Genomic DNA, 22,430 nt, shown 5'->3' on the forward strand with positions numbered 1-22,430 from the left:
CCGTGTGAGTCACTAGTTCCATTGAGACACGTACTCTTGCTCAAACAAAGGTGTAATAAATCTGCCTTGGATGGTTCTCCTCTCTGTTGACTCTCTTTACCTCACAGGCCGCTCAATCACTCTCAAATGCGTCCCTTATTTATGTACAGTCTCCAACTGTAACTCCGACCTCCAGGAAGAAATAGCGTATTTGGTAATTTTTATTTTATTCATTTCAATTGTTGACTTTTTGGACGAAGCAGTGGAAAGAACCTTGGAGAAGGCGCTCGCCGGCAAGATTTTTTTTTAATGAACCGACCGGTAAACTTTGGATAAGAAAAATACGAAAAAAATGGCAACACAGCGGTTTATTGCGGGCTAGATGTGTGGTTGTTGATTTATATATATAAAATACGTGTGAATATTGGAAGGAAAGATGTGTTTGAAAAATTGGATCTTTGGCGCGCCTGAAAAGCTCAACTCGCGGGACGGTCTCTTTGCTTGGCCGCTAGAAAAGTTGCATTCTAGGGCGGAAGAAAATAGTAGAAAAAAATAAAGCGAGCATCAGTGAACGTTATGGCAGATGATTTTTGGTTGTTCAAAAGTAGATAAAAAGTATGTGAAAAAGAAAAGGAGAGATCCCGCGAGTTGGGCTTTTCGAAGTTAGGTAAATAAAACTGGTCAAAACTGTCAAAATGTAAAAGGATCAAGGAAGGGATGGCACCTTCCGACAAGGTGCGAGTAAATATTCCAGAAATACAGTATTGGAATCATTTACGGGATGAAAGAATGTGGGCAATGATAGAAAAGAGCGAATAATTTTACTCAGTCAGGTTTATCACCCCATGTGGCCTGGTTTTGCGATACTGAAATAAAAACTGAAAAGAGGAGTTACTCGGGCGGAGAAAATCTTCCTCGAAAAGGTCGAAAATGCTCGAGTACATCTCAATGAGATCTCATTAATCAAGCCGAGACACACTCGACCTTTTGAAAAAGAAGAGCTCTTCAGCCCAAAAAGTTTGCCTCTGAATCGGATGAAAATACGTACTCAGCCAAGAATGCTTACAATAATGGCGAATTACAGTTTGATGATTCATTCTAGCTGGCGCTATTTGCTCTCCATGAGCATTCATGAAAACTGATGATTCATTATGACTCAAGATTGACTAAGAGTTAATCAACATCGAGTCATAAAGAATCATAAACATAAAAGCACATAAAAGCATAAGCACCCGCTAGAATGAAAAGATCAACCGGTACTCCTCCATGATTGCAAAATTTTGGCCGTTCTTTCGAAAAAGGTTGACCTGACCTACCCTAGGTCAGATCAGGTCAGGCGTGAATTTGAACCGATAGGAAAAAGGTTGAAATGTTGAATAGGTTACGAATTGGTCACATGACGCGTAAACGAGCTAATTGAAGAGTTTCGCGAATAGGTCTTCTTCACCACGCGTCATCGTTCGCCTCCCCGCGCTTGTCCCAGCCAGTGGTGGCCGTGTTGTTCCTTTTAAGGTTTGAGTTTTGACCGCGCTATTGACCGGATAGTAATAACAGAATTCCGCTACTTCGGCACCCTAACCAGCAAGATCGTCACTCGGCCCCTTGCGCCCAACGCCTACGCAAATTAGCAAACGTGTAGGCGATGAGCGCAAGCGGCTGAAACGACTTCTTATTGGCCAGAATGAGAGTAACAAAGAGACAACAAAGTTCAAGCGACCTCCTGACGATTTTCGGAATGGACTCATGCTACTGTCAATCAAATACTGAACAATCAAATCATGATGAATCGTGTAACTATGACTAATCACTGTGATGATGAATCAACGGCATGAATCCGCTCCGAAGTCATCAGATGAGCCGCTCTTAGTCTGACCGTAGCCATGACCTAGCGTGTGACATCAAATGACCTCGAGCGAGTAATAAATGGAAAATGATGATGAATGATGATAATGTGAGGGCCACACTTTTCAGGTACTGGTTAGTGTTAGACTTTTTGTGTTATGTTACAGTAACTTGCCATGATATCAGACCATTTCGTTTTGCTGTTTTTTTAAATCATTTTTGACCCCAGTACCGAAAATAGGCTAGATGGAACGTGGTTGGTTTGGAACGTAAAATTGAGAAAAATTTGGGCACCCAATTTTTCGGATCCGTATTTGGGCACACGAGTCTCGTCGCCCTTGGCTCCGAAAAAACGGTGGAATTTTGATTCTTTTCTGTTTTATTTTTTTTGTAATAAAAAGATATAACAAAATACGTAGAGGTAGGAAATGTTTCAGTAGAAAATAATCTAGGGATGACTGTAATGTCAGGCAGTAAAGTGTTGTTTAAATTTGGATGGTATAGGGGGTGCAATCGAACAATAATCACAAGCGATGAGATGGGGAGAAGCGGAAAGTGGTGAAATTTTAGGGAGTGTGTTTGGACTTGGGGTCTCTTTGGGAGTAATCCCTAAACCTAATCACAAAAGTTTTGGTCGATCATGACAAGCCCTTATAGCGAGAATTAGATCCCCATCCAGAATCCGATTTTTCAGTCTTGGTGGTAGTTTTGGTCAGGCTCTTGCTGGCGGACGTCTTTGAGGTAGCTTTGGAGGACAACTTTTCACGCTCCCTCCAGTCCTCTTCTAAAAGGCCAATATTACGACAATGTCGGTTTAATTTACTTTTACTAAGTGGCTTAACCCTCGCGCGGCAAGTGGCACCAAATTTGGCAAAGTTAGATTTTAACCCATTTGCGCACATTAACCATTTTTTGAGCAAGGAAAATGGAGTCATTTTCCCGTTCAAAAGAAGTAGTTAATATCATCAAATGGGCTCAAAAGCCAAAATAAGCGTTATTTGCAGAGCGAGAGTTAAAACGCATGACACCAATATTAAACGTTTTTTATAGAAATAGTCGTACAAAACGATCATTTCCATAAAGTAGAGTGCCCTCTTACAATTAAATATGTGGGGAAACACCAACTCAAGCACCATCACCGAAAAACGATCAATTATATCGATTTCAATATAACCGTCCAAAACACCGTTAGGGGGAGTTTTAAGGGGGTACAGGCGGGTTTCGCAGGTTAGTAAGCATCTGGTAGGTTAAGGGCGTACAAGCAGCTAGGTTAACCTGCGTGCACCTACACAATTGCTGACGATTGGGACGTACACGCATGTTAAGCTAAGTTGAGCACCTTTAGAGCACGTATTTCCGACATGAGATGCCGCGCTAAGTTACTGTACATAATATCGTTACTATTCACAAGCGGCCATCTCATGTCAGAGAAGAGTTAAAGAGGGTTAAGGACACGGGAATAGTATTCATGAACATTTTCTTTCATACCGCTTATTTTTTCCTGAGTGTCTTTGAGGTGGATTTTTGCCCCGCAAGGGGTAACATGCCCGTACGTTCCACGTCTACAATTATAAAGTTAGATAAAAGTCATATAAAAATGTTGCCAATGATAAAAAGAAATCAACCGCCCAGTTTCTCGGAAGAAACGCACCAAATTCTTGTCTAATCCCAACACCGTCAAACGAGAGAAATAACTACCGCTAGAATCTGCCACTAGAAATTTAAAACTGCCAAATAAATATGTATATAAAATAAATATTTTATTTGATTGCATAAAAATTGACCAAAAGCCCTTCCAAGGGCTGCGAAATATTTATTTTGCTCAATGAAGAAAACGCAAATTAGAATTTTTTCAAGTTAACCCGTGAGCGCGCTGAGCGCCGAAAATGGGCTACGGCTCAAAATCTCTTAGCATTAATTATTATTCTTATTATTTAATTTTTACATTTTTGATTCCTGAGTCGCGAAATAGGATTTTGAAGCTCGTACTATTTTATTTTTACGAAAAGGATTCCGCTCCCTGGAGGGGTTGGTGGCCTGTGTGAAGAAGAAAGTTTTAAAAATTGACTCATGTGTAGCACAGGTTGGAAAATACTAGAGCCAGAGAAGGTTTAGTTAAATCCTCCGTAGCCAGATGTAGCATTTTGCCTCCCATATGCAGCATGAGATCCTCCAGCGCCAGCCATAGGAACACCTCCTTTAGCTTTTTTGGTGCTTCCCCTTTCGCTCGTTTTGGGCACCCTACTGGCATACTCGTCCTCTAAGGACTCGGACCCACCTCCAGCGTCCATTCTGATGTCGTCGATATTGTCGTCCTGGTACTCAGCGCGGCGCACATATAATTGGATCACATAAGCAGCGATGAAGCTGGATAGAATCGTGGAGACAACGATGAGGATAAGCTAGAAAAGTCGATTAATAAATGACCTCAAAGAAAGATTAAGGGGATGGACACTGAAATTTAACCGGCTATTGTCCCTATTATAACAATATAGAATGTCAAATGAATAATTGAATAGTCGTGCGAAGGAATTTTAGACGGCCACCTGTGTATGGTATTCTACCACACGTTGGCGCGGCTCCAACTGTTGGCTAGCTCAAAATGCAAACACGAAATATTCCGTGCAAAAGATAAAGACGAAGATCTGGAGCCATGAGTTGTCTTTTGAAGTGTTTTGACGAGATTTGTGAGCAAACACGCGAGTTTTATTATTTTTCGATTTTGAAGTGGAACTTGTTTGCCCAGGAAGCTTTTTTCAACGACGCTTCTTCCGCCCGAAAAAGGGGACAATGAATTCGGCTTTTTAAGGTCCTTTGTTGGGTGCTCCTGGGGGTCCATGTTCCGATCCTTGATCAATTTAAAACGCTTTTATTTTCCTATTACGACATTTATCCAGCATTTGGAAGATTAGCCCAGCTCCGGAAGGCTCAAATTTATCAAAACCAAATCCTCAGCTGTCGAAGATTTAAGACCACTAGTTCAATTCATTTGAGCTTAAGAACTTTAAATTTATCAAGTTTGCACTAACCACAGTTTACGAAACGTACATGCTGCCTAAATAACGCCGCCTGGGCTAGCAAAGATGTAAGAAAACGTTCGATCATGTTACGCAAAATAGATAAATTGAGGAAGAAACACGTGGTCAAAATATTAAGAAAAGGAGAAGGAATATTTGTTACTGAAAATACAGATTCCGGTCGGGTATTACGGGATGAGCGGTGGATAAACCTTGGGTGGCTTTAGAGTGCTTGATCGGGGGGAAGCCACTAAATCAAAATTTGGCTTTGGCAGCGAGTGGCGACCGGTGCGAAAAAGAGGCCCTGCGGTCTCTCCACCCGATCCACGGCGTCTTTCTTTGTGTAAATGGCTCACCAATTCACTCACTACATGTTTTCTGTGTGGTGATCATGGAGAGGGTGTCATTTGCACCAGCAGCACCAATTTGGGTTAGGTAGTAGGCCCCGCGGGCTTACTACGCCGCCAAGCACCACCAAGGAGCCTATTCACGTCCCCGCTTTCTTTCACGCTCGAGATTGAGCTAGAATCATCTAACGTCTGACTAACCGTCTAATACTAATCAACCTTATCACCACAATGATTAATCATTAAAAAATAATTTACATCAGCCAAATGACAAGTTAATTATCAAACAGGAATCTTTCGCTTTCCGTTATTCCACCCCAATTAGTGGTCAAAAGCTCAAGAAAAAAATCATGTTTTCTTTGAAGACTTGAAGAAATTTTTTATTTAAAAAAATGTTCCATTCATTAGGGATCGATTTCCTGTTCTCCAAAATTAGCTTCTAACTCAATTTCAACCTCGAAATCGATGAAAAATTTTCAACTCCAATAAATCGAATCGTCGAGGACTTTCCGTGAGCCCCAGGCGAGTTCCCATCTCTGGCAGAGAGAGGCCCCCCAGGCCGTCCCCCAGGCGGGAGCCATGGCGATCCTCCAAATAATCCTTTGAATAATTGAAAATACATTGATCTCGAATTTTTAATTCTCACAGGTGATTTTTATTCATGATCGTTGGCAAGAGGGTTGTTCGAAGATGCGCATATTGAAATTTGCATAAATTCTTAATTAGGGGCCCCCACCCTTAGGTACTTTGTCTTTTTGAATTTAGCGTTATTTCAGCCGGCAAAATTAAAGCTCCAATAAAAATATCTTGCAAAGAAATGATTAAAAACTTACCGACATAAACTCCGCTGCATAACCACACTTGTCCCTTAGATTTGTCGAGTGGATTCCGTCAGGAGAGGCGTTAGGGTTGATCAAGGGAATGACGATGGTGATCATCTGCCCAAGGTTGATCGAGAGCAAGATGAGACTGAAGAAAAATGCGAAGACGAAGCCGGGCTTCTTCAGCGTCCTCGAGTTGAAAGGAGCGTACTGGAGCGCTGCGACGATGCCGAAAATCAAAAAGCAGGAAGCAAGCGGAATGCCCAGGAATGCTGAGGTATATCCATCCATGCATGCTTTTGTGTACTAAAAGTCAAGAGTTAGATTTAATTCACGAGGTGATTATGTTACAAAGAACACAAAGACAGAGCGTATTTTGGGGAGCTTGTAAGAATAAGGGGAGCAACAGTGGGAGAAAAGGCAAATCTTTTACGAAAGCAATTTTGAATATAATTACGTCTGAGCTGGTTTTACAAAATAATTACGGGGTTAAAAAAACTTGTTTAGGCTCAGAAGAAAAGCTTGTTGATGCAAAGAAAGAAAAGAGTTATTGTCAGGTCGGGTAAAGTAGGAGCATATTTGTCGTTGTTTGTGCGTCGTTAAGAGCAGAAAGCCCGGCTAATTAATATTATAAGGTACTATAGGGACGTTGTTTTGGACACTTTGGTGATAAGTCGCGCTCCTTATCAGTGGCGCCGTACTGTCGGCTCACCGCGAAATCTTCCTCCGTGGGGTAAATTCTTATTGGGGCGATTTTTATTGGACATTTTTGGATTTCAGAAAACATGTAAATTGAAAATTACAGGCTCGGTCATCCGTGACCCGGTTTATGGCCCCTAAAGAATTTAGATTTATCTCCAAGCAGCAGCTTTCAGCTGGAACCTAGCTAAAAGCTGTTGTGTCCTCTATTTCCGCTCCAGTAGCTCATGAACCCTGGAGGAGGATGACCACAACTTTGTGTTTTACGAGGCTCCTGTGGGGAGGTAAAACACAGCTGTCCCCGCTCTTTTGCATAATGGTCCGGGCGACTCTAGAAACCGCACAATTATTTCACAATCGGATTAAGCCGCCAATTTAATTTTGCTGCTCGTTGAATTCTTTTCAAAATAAACGCGAGCTTGGAACTATACACGGAATGCTGGCTTCCGGTAGTCGTTCGGCATTTAACCCATTCCGCGCGGGGGCCAAATTTAACCCCCTTTTGCACGGCGTGATCCGATTGTGGCCTCGGCGAATAACTAGGCCGCGATTTATTCAACGTCACGTGACGAAGTCCCTATTTTCCCGCGCTTTGAAATGGAAGCCTTTCGAAATTGTGAAAATTTTTAAATAAGTACGCGTCATTTGTCCGTGATAAGGCGGCCAATTAGCCCGGACGCGGCGGGTGATGGAAACTGCTGATAAAGAAAGAAAAAGGATCTCACGCTGGCGCAGCGCCCCGCTGAGCAATAAAATATAAATTTTAAACCTGCCCAGGTGACGAAGATAAGAAGCGCGATTAAACTTGGACTTGGAGATCTAAGTACTGGAGGTAAACTCATAAATCATGATTAAAAAGGGGTCGGGAAAGCTCTGAGAAGGCAAACAAAGGGGAGAATGAGTCCTTACCTTTTCTGAGAATGAGTCCAAATAGTTCTGCGTGCACTCGTCCTTGTACTTCTCCACCGACGAGCGGATTTGGTTCTTGTGTTCTGTGGCATAACTCAGGTACTTGGCCCACACGGCGTTTAACTCCGTCCCGCAGTATACGTTTTTATACCAATCTAACGCTTGCCAGGCCCATAAACTAAAGACATTCCCGTTAATTCCCGCTTCGTTATTTATTGCATAACACGGCGCAGATTTATGTTTTGGTATCAACAAGGACTGGAAATTCGACACGTGAAATCACATTCGCGATCTTTATTAATTTAAAATTGAGCGGATCTTCTTATCTTTACGGTTTTTGATTTTATTGGCTTGATAAGAGAGATGGGAGAAAAGAAAGCTAAGATGGTAATCTAGCTGATTTTTTACGATCCTCCGTTTTTTTTTATTCATAAAAAGATCGGAAGAGCCGCCATAAAAAGCATCAATTCATAAAGAGGGGCGTCCGGTTTTTATCGCTGCGCGTAGTATAATAAAACAGCCGTGATTCAAGGGTAGTACGTTTACTTACTATGGTCTTTTTAGGAAGATAAAGCCAACAGTGGTGAGTACGATTTGCGCTGCCGCCACGTACATCACCTTCTGGGCGGACATTTTGGGTATTTTGCGACCCATCTTGGGTCTGTCTGTCTTCGTTGTCTTCTTAAGGTGCTCTCTATGTCTGTGTTTGTTCTCTTGCCACTTGTTTCGTTATCACTCTCTCTCTCTCTTTCTCGGGTCGATGTGCAAAAAGCGTCGAAGCACCCCTTTTTGTCTTTTTATCAGCTATATTTGGCTGTGTATCATTCAAAAGTGCGGGGTATGGTTGTATGTGCAGTTGGAAATTGGTGGCTCCTTGGCTCCCCGGTGTGTCTCTCGCTCTCCGAGCTAACAAAAAAAAATCCCGCGATCTCGACGGTGGTGTGGTGCCGCCGCTTGAGGCTAGGGCTAGCCTATCTAGGGCCAGGCAACTGCTGCGGCGCACCCCAACCGAGCAACAGCGCCGCTCCAACACCCGACATCATCGTTTTCCGCGCTGCGCGACGGACTGCGCGATTCACGCAATCCTTTCTTTGGAGCTCTTCTTCTCTATTCTCGCATTTGTTTTCTCTTTATCAAGTTCACAAAATACCAGTTACTGAAATCATAGAAGAGTACGAAATAGTCTCAAAACCAAATTCTGAGGCACTTTTTTAATTAAAAATAATTATTAAAATAATAGAATTGAATGCTCGAAATTTCTATTTTTTGAAATAGAATCTTTTTTTCAAAGTGAAACTTTGTAAATTCACGAAATGCCTGTTTACTTTAAACTTTAGGCGAATACGGAAGTCCCAAGCTGTCGGAATTTTTGACAAGTGAAAGCTGGATGAATAAACTGCAGCTCCTCCTCACGCGCTAGAATTCCATATTACGTCGAACGCACTCACTCGGTCCAACGTGATCATCCCTCATTTTTTCGAGCTGGCGCGATGATTATTATTGTTTTGAGAAAAATAATTCCGTCAGGTTTTGATCCTTCCGGTGCAAATATTATATATTTTAGGCTAAACATCATGCAAGGAAATCTTCCCGGCGTATTTACAATAGAATAATTGCGAGATCTTTATTTTGAATATTCTGAATATGATATTCCTTTAGCTGAAAATAAGAGGGCTTACACGTGGATTGGATAACCGTATTCTCAATTTTAAATCCTATAATTGATATTGTCTTGATTGAGATATTTTATGCTCATTTTCAATTGTCTGGGAACAATTATTTTTACTATATTTTTCTTACTAGTTTCTGAGATAACACTTATTTCGTATAAGCCAGAGCAAAAATCGCGCATTCTTATTGGCCATCAAAGCCTATTCCTGAATTTCATTGGTTACATTTGAAAATTACTAAAAAGCGGCAAAAGGACCATCAGAGATTTAATAAATCCGGTACTATCTTTGAGAGAGAATTAAATATTTGCGAGCATAAAAATTATACGCTTACAATGTTTGAAATCGTAATCGCTGGTTAATTTAAGACTTTCGAAAATACGCTCGACTGTACACTACGAGGAGGTCCGTACCATTCAAATATTTGGACTAATCAAACACACACAATGCTGTTCTAAAAAATGGGCCTCTCTTTTGTGATGTTTGCTCGTAGTGAATTTTCTACAATTCTACGATTCGGGGGAAGCGTCCAGAATCCAGCGAGGAAATGGACTAGGAATTGCGCATTTTGGGACAATTCCAGAGTTGAATTCCCAAAATGCCGACATTTCCCTCTTCTCTGGACAATAAGGTCCTGCTCCAGCATTTATTTTCGGACTAGAGTTATCTTAAGGGTAGCCACTAAAATGAACTCTCCGAGTTCTATCGCCACGAGATAGCCAAACCGCACAATCAAGCACCGTCTTATTTTAGCTGTCCGAATTTCTTATTTTCAGCCAATTTCCTGAGACAATTTTCCAGTATCTCCTTCTCTGTATTTTCAATTTTCTTCAATTAAATTCCACTCTTTGAATCGTTGAAAAACTGCTTCACACCTTTGAGTAAGAGAGTCAGTAATCAAATCGCGAGCTGGACAAGGAAAACAGAGGGAGAAAGGATAAAGGATAGCTTAGCCTTGTTCCGCTTGTTTGAGACTCGATTTATGGCTTTATTGTTCGCCAAAATGGCAAAATAAAAATCGAAAATTTTGGGTTATTTTTGAAACTTCAAGGCCTTTAAATCGAACAAGAGTCTTTCTGCCATTTTGATTGGCTGTGGAAGCCTATCCGACTTTATGATTCGCTCGCAATTTCGGTCGGCAAAATGAGGGTTGACCCTTGATCTAGATGTAATTGAAGACCAAAATTTCTAGTGCTGGTTGTCCCTAAACATCTTTGTCAAAAGATGGAAGTCCCCATTCTCCAGCGTTGCATAAATATTTTCAAAGTTCCGGTTGACCAAGTGCGTGTTCCTTCTCATCTCAAGGTTTGTTTACCAAAGATCTAAGGCCAGTCCTAGAAGCTATCTCCCCACAAAAGTAAATTGATATGATTTTCAAAAAGGAACAAATTACTTCCCATGATGCGGATGTTTTTTGAAGAAAATACTCGCCTTCGATAAATATTTTGCCCTGCACCTGTCAGCAGCGAGGGGTTAAGTCAATTTATGCCCGGGCTATTTTAGGTAAATTAGGATGGATTAGCTGAGAAAACGGATTAAGGGAGTGTTTGTGATGGAACTATGTCAGCTTTTCTGGAAGGGGACAAATATTGCAAAAGAATCTGCGTGCAGAAGCCTCAAAAAACGTAAATTTAGTTATGCCATCTTCAACGGGCCTCGCTTCCGGTATTTTGGTTAACTCGAAAGCCCTGTTAGCAAGCTGCATAACCTCCACCGCGTCAATTTGTCGGAGCAAGCGTGAAATGCTTGAAACATTTGATGGCGGCGGCGAGCCGCTTTCAATGCCCAGCCGAGCGAGAGTGAAAACCCGCCGAGATGAATTTTTAATACCGGGCCTCTCTCTCTCTCTTGATGGCTAATCGAAAATTTTGCACTTGAAGGAAAGCTGCCTGCTGCCAATCTTGAACCTCCCCTGGGCGTTGCTGTCACGTGACGCGTGTAGTTACAGTAATTTAATCGAACGTCACGGTTAGCCTAAATACGTGTTTATTTTTTCTTTGACTGAAATGACGGGCGTAAATGATGAGCGAGTCGGCTTGAAGGGCTGCCAAGATTTTATGATTTATGAGTTCCTTCATCATTCCTTTTTAGAAAAGATACTGGGAGCTAGGCCACCTGCTGGCTTGTTTATAAATATTATATATATATTTGATGTTAACACTGCGCGGAAGTGGATCCACACTTTAACCGCGCGTGTTTACACGGCAGATTTAAATTTTTCAAAAATATTACGCATCGGCGAGTTTCAAACCTTTTCCGTTTTGGTAAATCACCGGTAACCGACAAGGAGATTAGTAAACCGTTTCCGGCAAATTTCATACCCACATCTTGACAAGGTCCTCGGTTTTATCCGATTAAGGGGACCTTACCCCCTTTTCTTTTGACAGCTATTCTTTGACCCTGTTTTTTCTTTAGAGACCTATTTGGTCTTTTCTTCAGAGAAGGAAAGTTTCGCCTGAGCAATTAGCCAAGAAATGGGCCTTTGAAAGAGTTTGCCCAGATCAGAAACTTGCCGCCTGTTTATCGGTTTTCTGGACAAGACGCACTGAATTTTTCCCTTTGATCTATGAGGAAATTTGAAAAGATGGATAGACACTTCTCTTCGAAGAGTCGAAAAGATTTCCTATAATGTTGATTATCGTCTTGAACTCATGGAAGATTCTTATTGGCTCTATAAAGGAATTATCTTTTGCACTCAATTCCAAAAGGGATAATTTTAACGACTACGGTAGATATAAAGTTTTAGATGATTGAGTTGGACAAGCACTTTATGAGTGAATATGATCTGGGAAAGCTCAGCTTATTTGAGCAGTTTGATGTGGAAGAGACTATTTGGCTACACGTTAGAACCAATGTCGTACAAATGTCACTGTATCGCAAGACTGAAGAAGTCAACCACCATTTGGATTGACCAAATAAAAGCATGGTACTATACGAGTAAGTACTCAGAGTGCAGAAATGATACTCTGAGCTTGAGTCATGTTTAGAAAGTTTTGGTTTCTTAATTCTGCGGAAGTCGCTTTGCCCCAAGGCCGGTTCCCAAATGACAAGACAAGTCTAGCGCAAATACCATCGCTTCTCATAGCCAGCTTTGACTTTTGCCTTGATCCTGAAAGCAAATAGCGACTGCGTCTTTTTACCGTGGCCACGAATTGGATTTTCGAAAGTCAGCAAACTTGAACTGGCCTCACTGAACTGGAAACACTCGATACGTGCATATTTGATCTTATTGTCCAAGACCGACTTTAGGGATGAAAAATCGATCGTCAAGAAGATCAATTGATTCTTGGGAAAACCTCAACAAGTGTCAATTGAAAAGCATTAAAATAAAAACTTTAGTGTTTGAAGTAATTCCATGATTCTCCTCGAATTCTCAGATTCCATTTATTGCCCTCCCGCTGGGGCGACTTTCAGATATGACGACTACCCGCGGAGTGGATCAGAAAGAGTTGAATGAACCTCTGTCTCACTTTTCTTTCGTTGACACGAATGAAAGATCAATACTAATCAAATGATATTTCAATTATTAGTGCTGGTTTTCCTTTCTGAAGAAATTCAAAACACACACCCCTAGGGCGATGTTTTAATCGCCAAGGGGTGCGATGAAAGCCAAGTCAAAGTACTGACTCAGCTTTTAGGAAAGTCCAAATAAGCGACAACGATTTCTTTCTTGACAGTATCATTTTCGATATGCGAGTGAGAAAATCCGCCGAAAATCGCCAAATAGTAAATACAGCCAGCAAAGATTAATATACAGTGAAAATGCATGACAAGGGTCCATATGGCCCAGGCGAAATAATCCGTGTGAGGTGCCGAGAGTGACAGAAGGGTATCCGATTAGGCTGGGCTGAACCCACCTGGAAGGTGTCAGAGCATCATCCCTTCGAAATCGCGCTAAATATGGAAATATTCGAGGCAATACTTGACTCTCGTGCTGGATCAAGAACAAGGGTCCTCCACGATGAACTGAATAGAAAGACTAATTCGCGACAACTTTCCGATCGCCGAAAAGGCACCCTGGAGTAACAATACACGTCTGCTTTGAATTGAGATCAACGATCGCGCTCAAGAGGTACTCTGACATCCCATCCCGCTCTACTTGACCCAGCCGCAAATATTTTTAACCTGCCCAGTTGATGATAAGCTATTTTCGCCCTTATCAAAATTCCCGAGTCAATCGCTTGCTCTTTGATGTTTGAAATTAGAGACTAAAGTACACCAAGTTGTAGATTCTACAATGTGGAAGATAGTATTTAGGGTTAGGGTTAGGGTCTCCGCACTAGAATTCTATCTAGGGTTAGGGTTAGGCTCTGGGCACTAGAATTCTATCTACAAGAAGAATTTATTTTCCATAACGATTGTTGAAATATTTATCAAACAAAAAGCTTGTAGTGCCAAGAAACAATGAAAACTTAATCTACAAAAATTGGCAACGCTTTAGCCTGAATTATTCAGTTATTCTTCTTTTCCTTTTCAACAACATCCAAACATAGTACCTTCTTGTCTTCCCAAATCGAGCGGAACCGTTCCGACTCACCGCGTTTTGATAAAGATTTGAAATTAAAAATCCTTGTGCTAACTGTTCGAATTCCAAAGAAGGAAGCGTCTCCTGCTCGCGAGTTCCGCCATTTTGCAGCTTTCAAAATTATTCCTTATCGCTACTTATCAATTATGCTTTATCTTTCTTGTTGAACCGGACATGCGTTTTGTAAACCGAGCCTTTTCGAGATAAGCCGCCCATAATTTTTTTAGCTGAACATCTCAGCGCGAAACTTAATCTGAGGGAGACAAGATCACATGACTTTTCTTCTTCGGGACTTTCATGTGCTAAGTTAGCAGCCTGCTAACGAATATCTTAATGTGTTGTAAAGAAACATTGAAGAAGCGACATAGACACTTAGAAATAAATGTTCTAAAAGTTCTTCAAGCATGAAAATTAATCGATAGTGCTGTATCGATCACGCCTGGCAGCTAGAACACGTTTTTGGACATCGATCCGTCGCCAAGTGTCTCCGCGCTGTCAAGCGAAATTCTTTTCTTTTTTTGCACAAAGTCACAACACCACCAGCATCACTTTCTGCGCTTCTTCTTTCTTTCTCGGCAGCCTGACATAAATGAGATGTAGTATTTTAAAAGCGCGGTAGGTGCAATTGTGCGATAATGGCAAAAGTCGACGTTATCGGCAGTGTGTCGCGGTGGCGTAACTCGATTTCGTTTTGCGGCGACTGTCTCATTTCCATCCTGGCAACTTCCGAAACCGACCAAAATTCAAATTTCATTTATCGCGATTTTGTTATCGCCCGATTTGAAGAAACGAATTGATTGCCCTGAGAAAGGACTATCAAGAAGGCATTAGAAAACTTATGCCAAATTGAAATCAAGGAAGACAATTCGAAAAAAGAAATTTTTATTGAAAATCATTCAATAATACTTGTAAACAGGGAGGTATGTAATCGACGATTTCCTTGGAACTCTGACCGAGTATTCTAGCTCTTCAAAAGGAACAGACATGGACATAATTTTCCTCTCCAATTTTCGAGTTTTTCGCTTATTTATAAATATTATTGTCCTCCGAAAAAAACAAGATTTGCTACCTGCGAGTCTGATAAATTTTCCATCAGTTCGGTAATCTCTCCTTGCTGAGCCATATTTTCTTCCCTGAGAGATCTGTTCTTTGACTTTTCTTTTTCAACCTCAAGTCGGAGATTTTCCTTCTCCATTTGCAGTTTTTTGATCTTTTGCAAGAGCTTAAAATTCTCCTCGCTGTTGTCTTTGTAAGGCCGGAGGTTTTTCAAATTCATGCTGCACTCTTCGTCCTCAAAATCAAGTCAGGATTCCTAGGTACTAATTCTCCTTGATTTCTCTTAAAGATACTCACTTCTGACACCTCTGCTATGTAAAGCGGCATTTTCTTCGAATCTTCGTTTCAGTACAGTGTTAGTGTTTTTGCAATAGGAAGGGGCCTTTGTGCCATCATAAAAAGCCTCTTCTGGAGCTATTGTGTGCTCTCAAAATCCAACTTTTCCGTTCTCTTTAATTACTGTACTTATGCTCTGTCAATACACTCAAAGGGCAATCAAGACATTTTTATGCTAGAAATAATATTTATTCGCCGATAATTGGTTGAATTTCGCTTTGATCGAAGAATAATAATTAATTCAAAAAGTCCCTTTTTGAAAGATATATGAGGAAATGTCACGTCAATGTCAATCACATTAACGATTTTTATACTCGTTAATTATGAATCGTGATAAGCTTCAACTTACAGCAATAATTGTTCCTCTGGGTTCAAGCCGACCAAGCGAGAAACAAAAATCGTAAAAATGATTTTATGAAAGGCGTGAGACATTTTCGTGAATTGATTTTCAAGAGAGCAGACAAATAATTTAATCAAGGGTAATTTTTATCAGAATTATATTGAAAATATGAATGACTTTTAGAACAACTGAATGTAAGACATTCAATGTGTTACAAATCAGAAGATAAAAAAGAGTTGCTTTGTCAGAAAAGCGTGAGAAATGAAGAGGGAGATTTGGAGTTCAGCGAAATTTTGTGTAGTAGCTCTTGCTCGATGAGGACGACTGTTGAGATAGAACTCGTCGGAGACGGAAACGCACATGTGATTCTTGATACCTTGGAACATGGATGTAAAGGTACAGTAAATACCGCTGGTTTGGGACGCTCAAAAATCCTGCTAGTTTGGGACGGTCGGGCGAAATAAGGATCAAAGGCAAGCGCCCACGGCGAGTGTTTTTAAACTGACCGCTTTACCCCGAAAGCGAAAGTGGCGCCCGAGAGTCGAAAGCGAAAATCCTGCTGGTTTGGGACGCTTTCGTGAATTAGGACCGTCCCAGACCAGCGGTATTTACTGTATATTTTTTAAGCAAAAGGCGGTAAATCATCTACGCAGTTTGGGGTCGTAAAAGGTTTTAAACATTGAATTTTAAAGGATATAAATGACAGCTCATAAATAATAATAATTAATAGAGACCCCGTGTGCGCTTGATGGTCAACGGGACGAAGACATTTGTAGACAGACTTATTCAATTGATGGCGTTGATGTCTACTGCCAATACTCGGATGAGCACCAGGCTTTCGATTGCTGCTGCTCTGGCAGAAACTGCAATACGCCAGAAGGTGAGATCATGATTGATATTGAGCACTGAAAAAATCATTCAGTCTGGGAAAACTGGTACACCCGGCAGCACAGAGGCGAAATCAACAAAAACTGTCAAGTGGACAATGGCAAAATAATCCTTCTCAGTCAGATTCTCGACGTTATCCTCATCTTCCTGATTGTCTTCCTTGTTGGCGTTTTAATCCGATGCATTGGCTGCGCATTGATAAGAGGGAAACAAATGCGCCTTGAACATAAAAATAAGAATTTGAATCCTAACAACGATCAAAATTCGCACGCGCTTTTATCCTGACTTTGCAAACTGCCAATAAATTAAATGAACACAATTCTAGTAGCATCTTGTTCTGTAAACAGTTTTTTGAGAAGGCACGATGAAGTTCAAAGCTCAGGTCCGGAGACCATAATATCCACTTGATGCATGAGTCTGTCGCTAAATCGCCGGATGTATGCGCGGAAGCTTTCGTAGTAATAGTTGACTGTGATTTTGTGCGTGTGGTCGTAAAAGAAGAAAACATAAATTGCGATGATTGCAAGGAAGCCGAAAACTTTGAAGTCTTGCATTGTCAGGCCCTCGTTTTGTTGAATTAGCACTATAATTAGTTTTAAACAAAAAAAAAACTCTATTTCTCTTACCCAGATTTCCTTTTCGATCTTTCGTATATTTCAGTTTGCCATTTTTGATCATTTTCGCACAAAGCTGCTCTAACATAACATCGTCCTCTTTTTCGTCAACCTTTTTCGAATCATTTTTCTCCTCGACCTTTGGTGCTTCTTTTTTACTCTTCTTTCCTTTACAAAAATTAGGAAAAACCTTCGAAAACGCTTATTTTACCTTTTCTCTGACGAGTTTCATTCTTGGAAGCGTTTTTTTCTTGTTGTTTCGTCGCCATTTTAACGATCTTCTCTCTTTATTTTGCTCTATTGTTTTCTTTTAAAAGTTTTGGTCAGTTGCTTCTGATTTCAGCAAGCCTCGCGAGATGGGCCCGCAACTGACCCTAAATCGATTCCCCCGGGGATCAGCACCTCATTCTTTTTATACCAATCAATTTTTGCAATATTGTGATTTATTTTAATTTAATTATCGAAGCAAAATTTTCAGAATAGGGAAACCGAAATTTTTAACAACGATTGATCATCCAATAACTGTTTCCGCATAAGTTATGCGGCATAACCTTATCATTATACTATTTATAATCATAAAAATTATAAATAAATTATGTTGCAATTACCGCCAACCGGAAAGTAATAAAAAGATGAGTGACAGAAAATAATCAGGTTAGCTTATACAACTAAAAAAATCTGACGGTAGGCAAGGTGATCAAAAAAAAAAAAATTTGAGGATTCAGTCCTGGTGGTGGTCATTACAGAAGAGTTTCCTCGAAATTTGTAATCTGATTGTTTTTCAGACGTTTTTAAAGGTTTAGGACGGATCAATATTTTCTAGGGCAGTATTCGGTAGGAGATCGTAAATCCCCCTGAGATTCTGGAGGGAAGCAACAGGAGATATTCTTGGTAAAACACCACTGGAGCCAAAAAATCTCGATCAAAATTTAGGGTGTCGAAATGAGGCAAAGTCAAGTGTTTGAAAACTCATAAAATCATTTTCCCGTTTGTCATCGTGAACAGTTTCAGACCCAGTTCAATGTTTGGAGAGCTACTCTGACGGAAACAAGGTCAAGAACTTTTTCCTCGGAATTACGGAAAACAGGTCAGCCGTGAGTGTACGGAGAAATCGGGGCCAGTTTACGCAAGCTGCTCGTGTTCAAGGTCAGCATTCGGGGAAAGCGGTAAGCCCGGAAAATTGGAAAGTCTTGTAAAAATAGACTTTCTGGGAATAAAGGCCAGGAAAAAGAGTGTTGCATTTGAATGCAGTTAGAAATGCACCTGATTGCTGCTGATTGGTATCGCAGCAACGGTAATCTTCAGCTTCCGAATTTGAATTTCCTGTAGTCTCCTGCCGAGAAAGACCATCTACTCAGCTGTTGGAAAATAAATTTCTTTGAATCGTAGATATTCAGAGAAATTCTAGCGCTTTCTCCGTTCCAGCTGGAATTTATCGGTTTCAAAGAACTGCGGCGAGTTCAGAGGTTGATCCGATAATTCGCCAAATTCCGGAAAGATTTGAGTTTTGACCGAAGCAAATGATTTTATGGTTCTAAAGGAGATTTAGATTTGCGATTTGAGTTACAAATTTACGATCTTGGAACGTATTTGAGTTGAATTTGCAAGCTCTGTGGGAGCTACCTCGACCGGTTCGGGCAGCGATTTTCAAGAGTTCTTGGAAGCTGTCGACTGGAGTTTTGTTCAAAGCCGGAATGATTGAGACGAAGTTTGGAAGATGAAAACTTGAACTGGATAGATAACTAATGATATCAAAAGTCGCCTAGAACACAGTCTCCCTCCAGGAACCTTGACCCACTTTCTCGGCTGGCCTTGAAAACACAAACGACCAGGCAGGAAATCTCGTGCACTAGATTCTTTCAATGTTGGCAACGGAAATAAAATGCGCAAAAAAAGAATAACCGTTTATAATATCGGTGAAGGGATTGTCGGATCACTGATTGGGATTCCGCTGAGCTGGAATTTGGAGCCTTTGGAGATTTGCGGTTCACACCTCGAGACTCGTGTGGGGCGGATTATTGATTTCAGGCATCTAAGAGAGCTCAAGAAAGGAATTCCAAAGCGGTATTTTATGAATTGTCGAACGAGTTGAAAGCAATGGTAAATACTGTAGACAGCAGGCCGATTTTCGTGTAAGGATACGGATTGTCAAGGCAATATTTCACGAATTTCCTCCAATAAAACTGTAACTTCTCCATCTGCAAAATATCTTTAAAAATCTGACCCAATTTCTTAGCTACCTTCTATCTGTTCATATTTGAACAGGAACAGCTTATCTATTGTACGTATCGTTATCGTATCTACATCTGCTTCGGGGGTACCAAGAATCTACTGTTGATCTTTATCTTCTCAGAAATTCGGCGATGTCACGCTGAGCCCGAGCGCGGGGAAACGGCTGGCAAGAGCGCCGCGGCGCAATTTCGGAACCTATAAAATCGGCCTTGGAAAAAGAGGCAACCATCAAATCTCAAACAAAACAGTTTCAAACAACAAGAACTCGAGCAAAAGCACACAGAGCAAGAAAACAGTCAGAGATTCAAAAGGAAAAATGTCCCGAAACAGCGAATCTGGCTACTCCTCCGATGAAAACATCGTCTCTCCTCAAGAACAGATCGCCAAAGACCAGCGAAGATTCGCCAAGACTTACGAAGTCGAGGAAGAAATGATGAAATCTGCCAACGGGATCATCTACACAGGCTTCCATCACAAGACCGAGCAGCGAGTCGTCATCAAGCAGATTCCACGAAACAAGATCTCCGAGTTCAAGCAAGTTCAAAACCGACCCGTCCCGAGCGAAATCTACTACCATTTCAAGGCAGCCCAAGCTTCCAACTTCGTCGTGGCTCCTCTTGATTGGTACGAACGGCGATCTTCCTTCGTCCTTGTCATGGAGCGCCTCGATGGCTACGTCGACCTCTTCGAATTCGCCAACAAGAACGGGGCAATCAACGAGGAAGCGGTCCGCATCATTGCCGGCCAGTTGATCACCTGCTGCATGGAACTCGCCCGCGCCGGCATCTGCCACCGCGACATCAAAGACGAGAACATCCTTATCAACCCAGAGACCCTCGAGATCCGCCTGATCGACTTCGGATGTGCTAGCCGCGACGGAGCCTGCTACACAACTGCACGTGGAACTCCAAACTACTGGCCCATCGAATTCTTCCAGAACCGTCTTCTCAGCGCGGAGCCACTCACTGTCTGGAGCATCGGAGCTGTCATCTACATTCTTCTTACCGGAAACTGGCAGACCGATGGACGAGGCCAGATGCAGCGAAACTTTCTCGCCGAGCGCAGCCTTTCTCCCTTCACAGTCGCCCTCATTGACCGGATGTTCTGCCCTGACCCAATGTCTCGAATCACGATGGAAGAAATCATCGCTTCTGGATGGTGCTAGACTCATTTCTTCAAACAGACACTACCCTGCCAAGATATTTATTTGTACATTTTGCCATTTACTTCTAAAAGTTCTTCAATTGATAAAACGACAATAAAAGAAAATCATCAAAAACATTGTTTTTTTCCATATTTCCGTTTGCAAGTTGTATTGTTATATTTTAGCCTATAAGTTGTACAAATAAATAGAGTTCTAGGGAAATTATTTCTCAGCATCGGGATCAGGAACGTCGTAATACCAGCTGTAGGCTTTGGCAAGAGTTGGACTGAGACTTTTGATTGTATCCAGCTCCATTTCTGCTGGACTCTTCGGCTTGATAGGCTGAAGCTGCATTGTTTCTGGATCGAAGATTCCCTTGTCCATGTATTCTTTCATCTTTCCATCTTCGTACTCTAAAAAGAAAGAAAATGAGAAGGCAACTGTTTTCTGAACTTACTTTGCTTCTTTTCAGTAAACTCATCATTCTGCAAGGTGAATTGTTGAACGATTCTGTGATTAGCCTCAACATGTCGCGCAGCACAGTTTCTGATGCACTCTGTTTCAGCTCGTCTGTCCTTTACGCTGACAGCAGGCACGCACTGTTGGAAACAGTCGACGGAGATGTTTGTCCACATCGAAAAGAATTCCTTCATGTTTTCGATCTGAATCTCAGGAATTGCGGCAGCTTGAGCCATGGCTGCATCCATCCCGGTTTTCTTCTTGCCGAAATCCATTTTCTGAAAAAATGATTTTGAATCAAAATTTTTGACAGTAATAGAAGGTTTAGAACAACTTTTTGGAAATAAACGAACCTTCTTAGTCGAGTGGCTTCTTTGAAGATTCTCTCGCCAGCGCTAAAATCCGGGAATTCCGTTCGATGTGAAAAATGAATGAAGAGAAAATACGCCCGCGCTATTGGCTCAACTCTTCAGTTCGTAGTAGAGCGCGAATTTTTCCAAATGTGAGTGACTCGGTACCAAATAGAGAAACACATCTTTTTCTTTCTGTAAAAAGTAGATTTCTATCGAATAATTTTTAGCTTCAATTAAGAATATTACTGAATTCATTAAAATTTCTAATAAATGAAAGAGTAGTCTAAATTTTAAGATGTTGCGACTTCCTATCCGTCGATTATCATATACGAAGCTTGGTGATGGCTCTGGAACACCCGTTATCATGTGCCACGGTCTTCTGGGAAACAAGAACAACTTCAACAACATCGGCAAAATGATGTCGTATCTGACTGACCGGCCGGTAATCACAATGGACATGCTCAATCATGGCTCTGCCGCGTGGACTGAAAACGGTGGATATGAATTCATGGCCGAGGAGGTGAAAAAAGCGATTGATGAACTTTGTGGCGGAAAAGCAGTTGTTCTTGGCCACTCGATGGGAGGAAGAGTAGCCATGTGGACGGCGCTGACCTCTCCAGAGCTGGTGGAAAACTTGATGATCGTAGATGTCACTGCTAATAATTGGGTTGGAAGCCCTCTTCAGATCAAAGGCTTTTTAAAACACATGAAAGACGCTACTATTCCTGAAGGCCTAAAACGATCAGAAATCAGAAAACATCTCGACGAATACATGACTGAAGTCGCCCCCGAAGTTGGAATAAGAAATTTCCTCATGACAAATTTGAAGATCGACAAAAATGGCTTTAGATGGAAAGCGAACGTCGAATATTTATACCAAAAGCTCGATTCGGAGTATGCTTCGATGGAGGCAGTGGAAGGGCTAGAATATTTGGGAGATACGATTTTGATAGGAGGGGCTAACTCCGACTATATCAAATGGGACGAAAGGGATGAGGATCTGATGACCGAGTTCTTTCCCTTCATAGAATATGGTATGAAAACGAGTGAAAATGGGAATTTAAATTGTTTTCAGTAAATATTCCCGATGCTGGACATTGGGTACACGCTGAAAAACCAGAAGAGTTCCTTGAAGTCTGTTCAAAATTCCTAAATACTCGCATCCAATCATGATTCTTGTGTATAGTGTATTCTTGTGC

At 41.3% G+C, this 22,430-nt stretch overlaps 6 protein-coding genes and 1 long non-coding RNA gene across 9 annotated transcripts; 3 read left to right on the forward strand and 4 right to left on the reverse strand.

The window, feature by feature from the left end:
- Window positions 1–189: 189 nt before the first annotated feature.
- Window positions 190–8,509, reverse strand: LOC145705663 (uncharacterized). 3 transcript variants are annotated; one of them, XM_081783146.1, is made up of 6 exons: window positions 8,165–8,509; window positions 7,615–7,792; window positions 6,019–6,312; window positions 4,100–4,223; window positions 3,310–3,383; window positions 190–2,605 (listed from the first exon to the last, which is right to left on the reverse strand). In XM_081783146.1, the coding sequence occupies exons 1-5, from the start codon at window positions 8,266–8,268 to the stop codon at window positions 3,313–3,315; spliced, it is 771 nt and encodes a 256-aa protein (XP_081639272.1). In that variant the 5' UTR covers window positions 8,269–8,509; the 3' UTR covers window positions 190–2,605; window positions 3,310–3,312. The 3 variants fall into 3 exon arrangements, with proteins under 3 accessions (XP_081639272.1, XP_081639270.1, XP_081639269.1); XM_081783144.1 differs by lacking the exon at window positions 3,310–3,383; XM_081783143.1 differs by lacking the exons at window positions 190–2,605; window positions 3,310–3,383 and having other exon boundaries at window positions 3,918–4,223.
- A 6,169-nt stretch (window positions 8,510–14,678) lies between these two features.
- Window positions 14,679–15,356, reverse strand: LOC145704706 (uncharacterized). Its single transcript, XM_081782176.1, has 3 exons — window positions 15,163–15,356; window positions 14,879–15,100; window positions 14,679–14,831 (listed from the first exon to the last, which is right to left on the reverse strand). Exons 1-3 carry the CDS (start codon window positions 15,190–15,192, stop codon window positions 14,706–14,708), a joined length of 378 nt encoding a protein of 125 aa, XP_081638302.1. The 5' UTR covers window positions 15,193–15,356; the 3' UTR covers window positions 14,679–14,705.
- A 229-nt stretch (window positions 15,357–15,585) lies between these two features.
- LOC145704733 (uncharacterized) lies at window positions 15,586–16,412 on the forward strand. Its single transcript, XR_014134488.1, has 3 exons — window positions 15,586–15,680; window positions 15,725–16,210; window positions 16,272–16,412. It is a non-coding gene; the product is annotated as an uncharacterized LOC145704733 (long non-coding RNA).
- A 331-nt stretch (window positions 16,413–16,743) lies between these two features.
- On the reverse strand, window positions 16,744–17,391 carry LOC145704175 (uncharacterized). The gene is made up of 3 exons (XM_081781615.1): window positions 17,255–17,391; window positions 17,056–17,211; window positions 16,744–17,012 (listed from the first exon to the last, which is right to left on the reverse strand). The coding sequence occupies exons 1-3, from the start codon at window positions 17,310–17,312 to the stop codon at window positions 16,801–16,803; spliced, it is 426 nt and encodes a 141-aa protein (XP_081637741.1). The 5' UTR covers window positions 17,313–17,391; the 3' UTR covers window positions 16,744–16,800.
- A 2,122-nt stretch (window positions 17,392–19,513) lies between these two features.
- LOC145703534 (serine/threonine-protein kinase pim-3-like) lies at window positions 19,514–20,532 on the forward strand. The gene has a single exon (XM_081780896.1). It carries the CDS (start codon window positions 19,592–19,594, stop codon window positions 20,438–20,440), a length of 849 nt encoding a protein of 282 aa, XP_081637022.1. The 5' UTR covers window positions 19,514–19,591; the 3' UTR covers window positions 20,441–20,532.
- Window positions 20,533–20,562: 30 nt separating this feature from the next.
- On the reverse strand, window positions 20,563–21,371 carry LOC145703535 (uncharacterized). Its single transcript, XM_081780897.1, has 3 exons — window positions 21,232–21,371; window positions 20,877–21,156; window positions 20,563–20,832 (listed from the first exon to the last, which is right to left on the reverse strand). Exons 2-3 carry the CDS (start codon window positions 21,151–21,153, stop codon window positions 20,642–20,644), a joined length of 468 nt encoding a protein of 155 aa, XP_081637023.1. The 5' UTR covers window positions 21,154–21,156; window positions 21,232–21,371; the 3' UTR covers window positions 20,563–20,641.
- On the forward strand, window positions 21,265–22,421 carry LOC145703533 (sn-1-specific diacylglycerol lipase ABHD11-like). The gene is made up of 3 exons (XM_081780895.1): window positions 21,265–21,380; window positions 21,527–22,265; window positions 22,307–22,421. The coding sequence occupies exons 1-3, from the start codon at window positions 21,306–21,308 to the stop codon at window positions 22,402–22,404; spliced, it is 912 nt and encodes a 303-aa protein (XP_081637021.1). The 5' UTR covers window positions 21,265–21,305; the 3' UTR covers window positions 22,405–22,421.
- Window positions 22,422–22,430: the final 9 nt, after the last annotated feature.

The sequence above is a fragment of the Oikopleura dioica genome, chromosome PAR (assembly GCF_907165135.1).
Source record: "Oikopleura dioica chromosome PAR, OKI2018_I68_1.0, whole genome shotgun sequence".
Classification (NCBI taxonomy): domain Eukaryota; kingdom Metazoa; phylum Chordata; class Appendicularia; order Copelata; family Oikopleuridae; genus Oikopleura; species Oikopleura dioica.

Excerpts from the sequence above, each read along its gene's own strand:
- LOC145704175 (XM_081781615.1), bottom strand. The coding sequence starts at position 17,312 with ATGGCGACGAAACAACAAGAAAAAAACGCTTCCAAGAATGAAACTCGT. Across the intron at positions 17,212-17,254 it reads TGAAACTCGTCAGAGAAAAG|GAAAGAAGAGTAAAAAAGAA; the intron begins GTAAAATAAGCG and ends ATTTTTGTAAAG. Across the intron at positions 17,013-17,055 it reads AGATCGAAAAGGAAATCTGG|TGCTAATTCAACAAAACGAG; the intron begins GTAAGAGAAATA and ends AACTAATTATAG.
- LOC145703534 (XM_081780896.1), top strand. The coding sequence starts at position 19,592 with ATGTCCCGAAACAGCGAATCTGGCTACTCCTCCGATGAAAACATCGTC.
- LOC145704706 (XM_081782176.1), bottom strand. The coding sequence starts at position 15,192 with ATGCCGCTTTACATAGCAGAGGTGTCAGAA. Across the intron at positions 15,101-15,162 it reads ACATAGCAGAGGTGTCAGAA|GACGAAGAGTGCAGCATGAA; the intron begins GTGAGTATCTTT and ends CTTGATTTTGAG. Across the intron at positions 14,832-14,878 it reads AAAATTTATCAGACTCGCAG|CGAAAAACTCGAAAATTGGA; the intron begins GTAGCAAATCTT and ends TTTATAAATAAG.
- LOC145703533 (XM_081780895.1), top strand. The coding sequence starts at position 21,306 with ATGAATGAAGAGAAAATACGCCCGCGCTATTGGCTCAACTCTTCAGTT. Across the intron at positions 21,381-21,526 it reads GAGCGCGAATTTTTCCAAAT|ATGTTGCGACTTCCTATCCG; the intron begins GTGAGTGACTCG and ends CTAAATTTTAAG. Across the intron at positions 22,266-22,306 it reads CTTTCCCTTCATAGAATATG|TAAATATTCCCGATGCTGGA; the intron begins GTATGAAAACGA and ends AATTGTTTTCAG.
- LOC145703535 (XM_081780897.1), bottom strand. The coding sequence starts at position 21,153 with ATGGATTTCGGCAAGAAGAAAACCGGGATGGATGCAGCCATGGCTCAA. Across the intron at positions 20,833-20,876 it reads GTTTACTGAAAAGAAGCAAA|AGTACGAAGATGGAAAGATG; the intron begins GTAAGTTCAGAA and ends CTTTCTTTTTAG.
- LOC145705663 (XM_081783143.1), bottom strand. The coding sequence starts at position 8,268 with ATGGGTCGCAAAATACCCAAAATGTCCGCCCAGAAGGTGATGTACGTG. Across the intron at positions 7,793-8,164 it reads ATCTTCCTAAAAAGACCATA|TTTATGGGCCTGGCAAGCGT; the intron begins GTAAGTAAACGT and ends GAATGTCTTTAG. Across the intron at positions 6,313-7,614 it reads TGGACTCATTCTCAGAAAAG|TACACAAAAGCATGCATGGA; the intron begins GTAAGGACTCAT and ends CTTGACTTTTAG.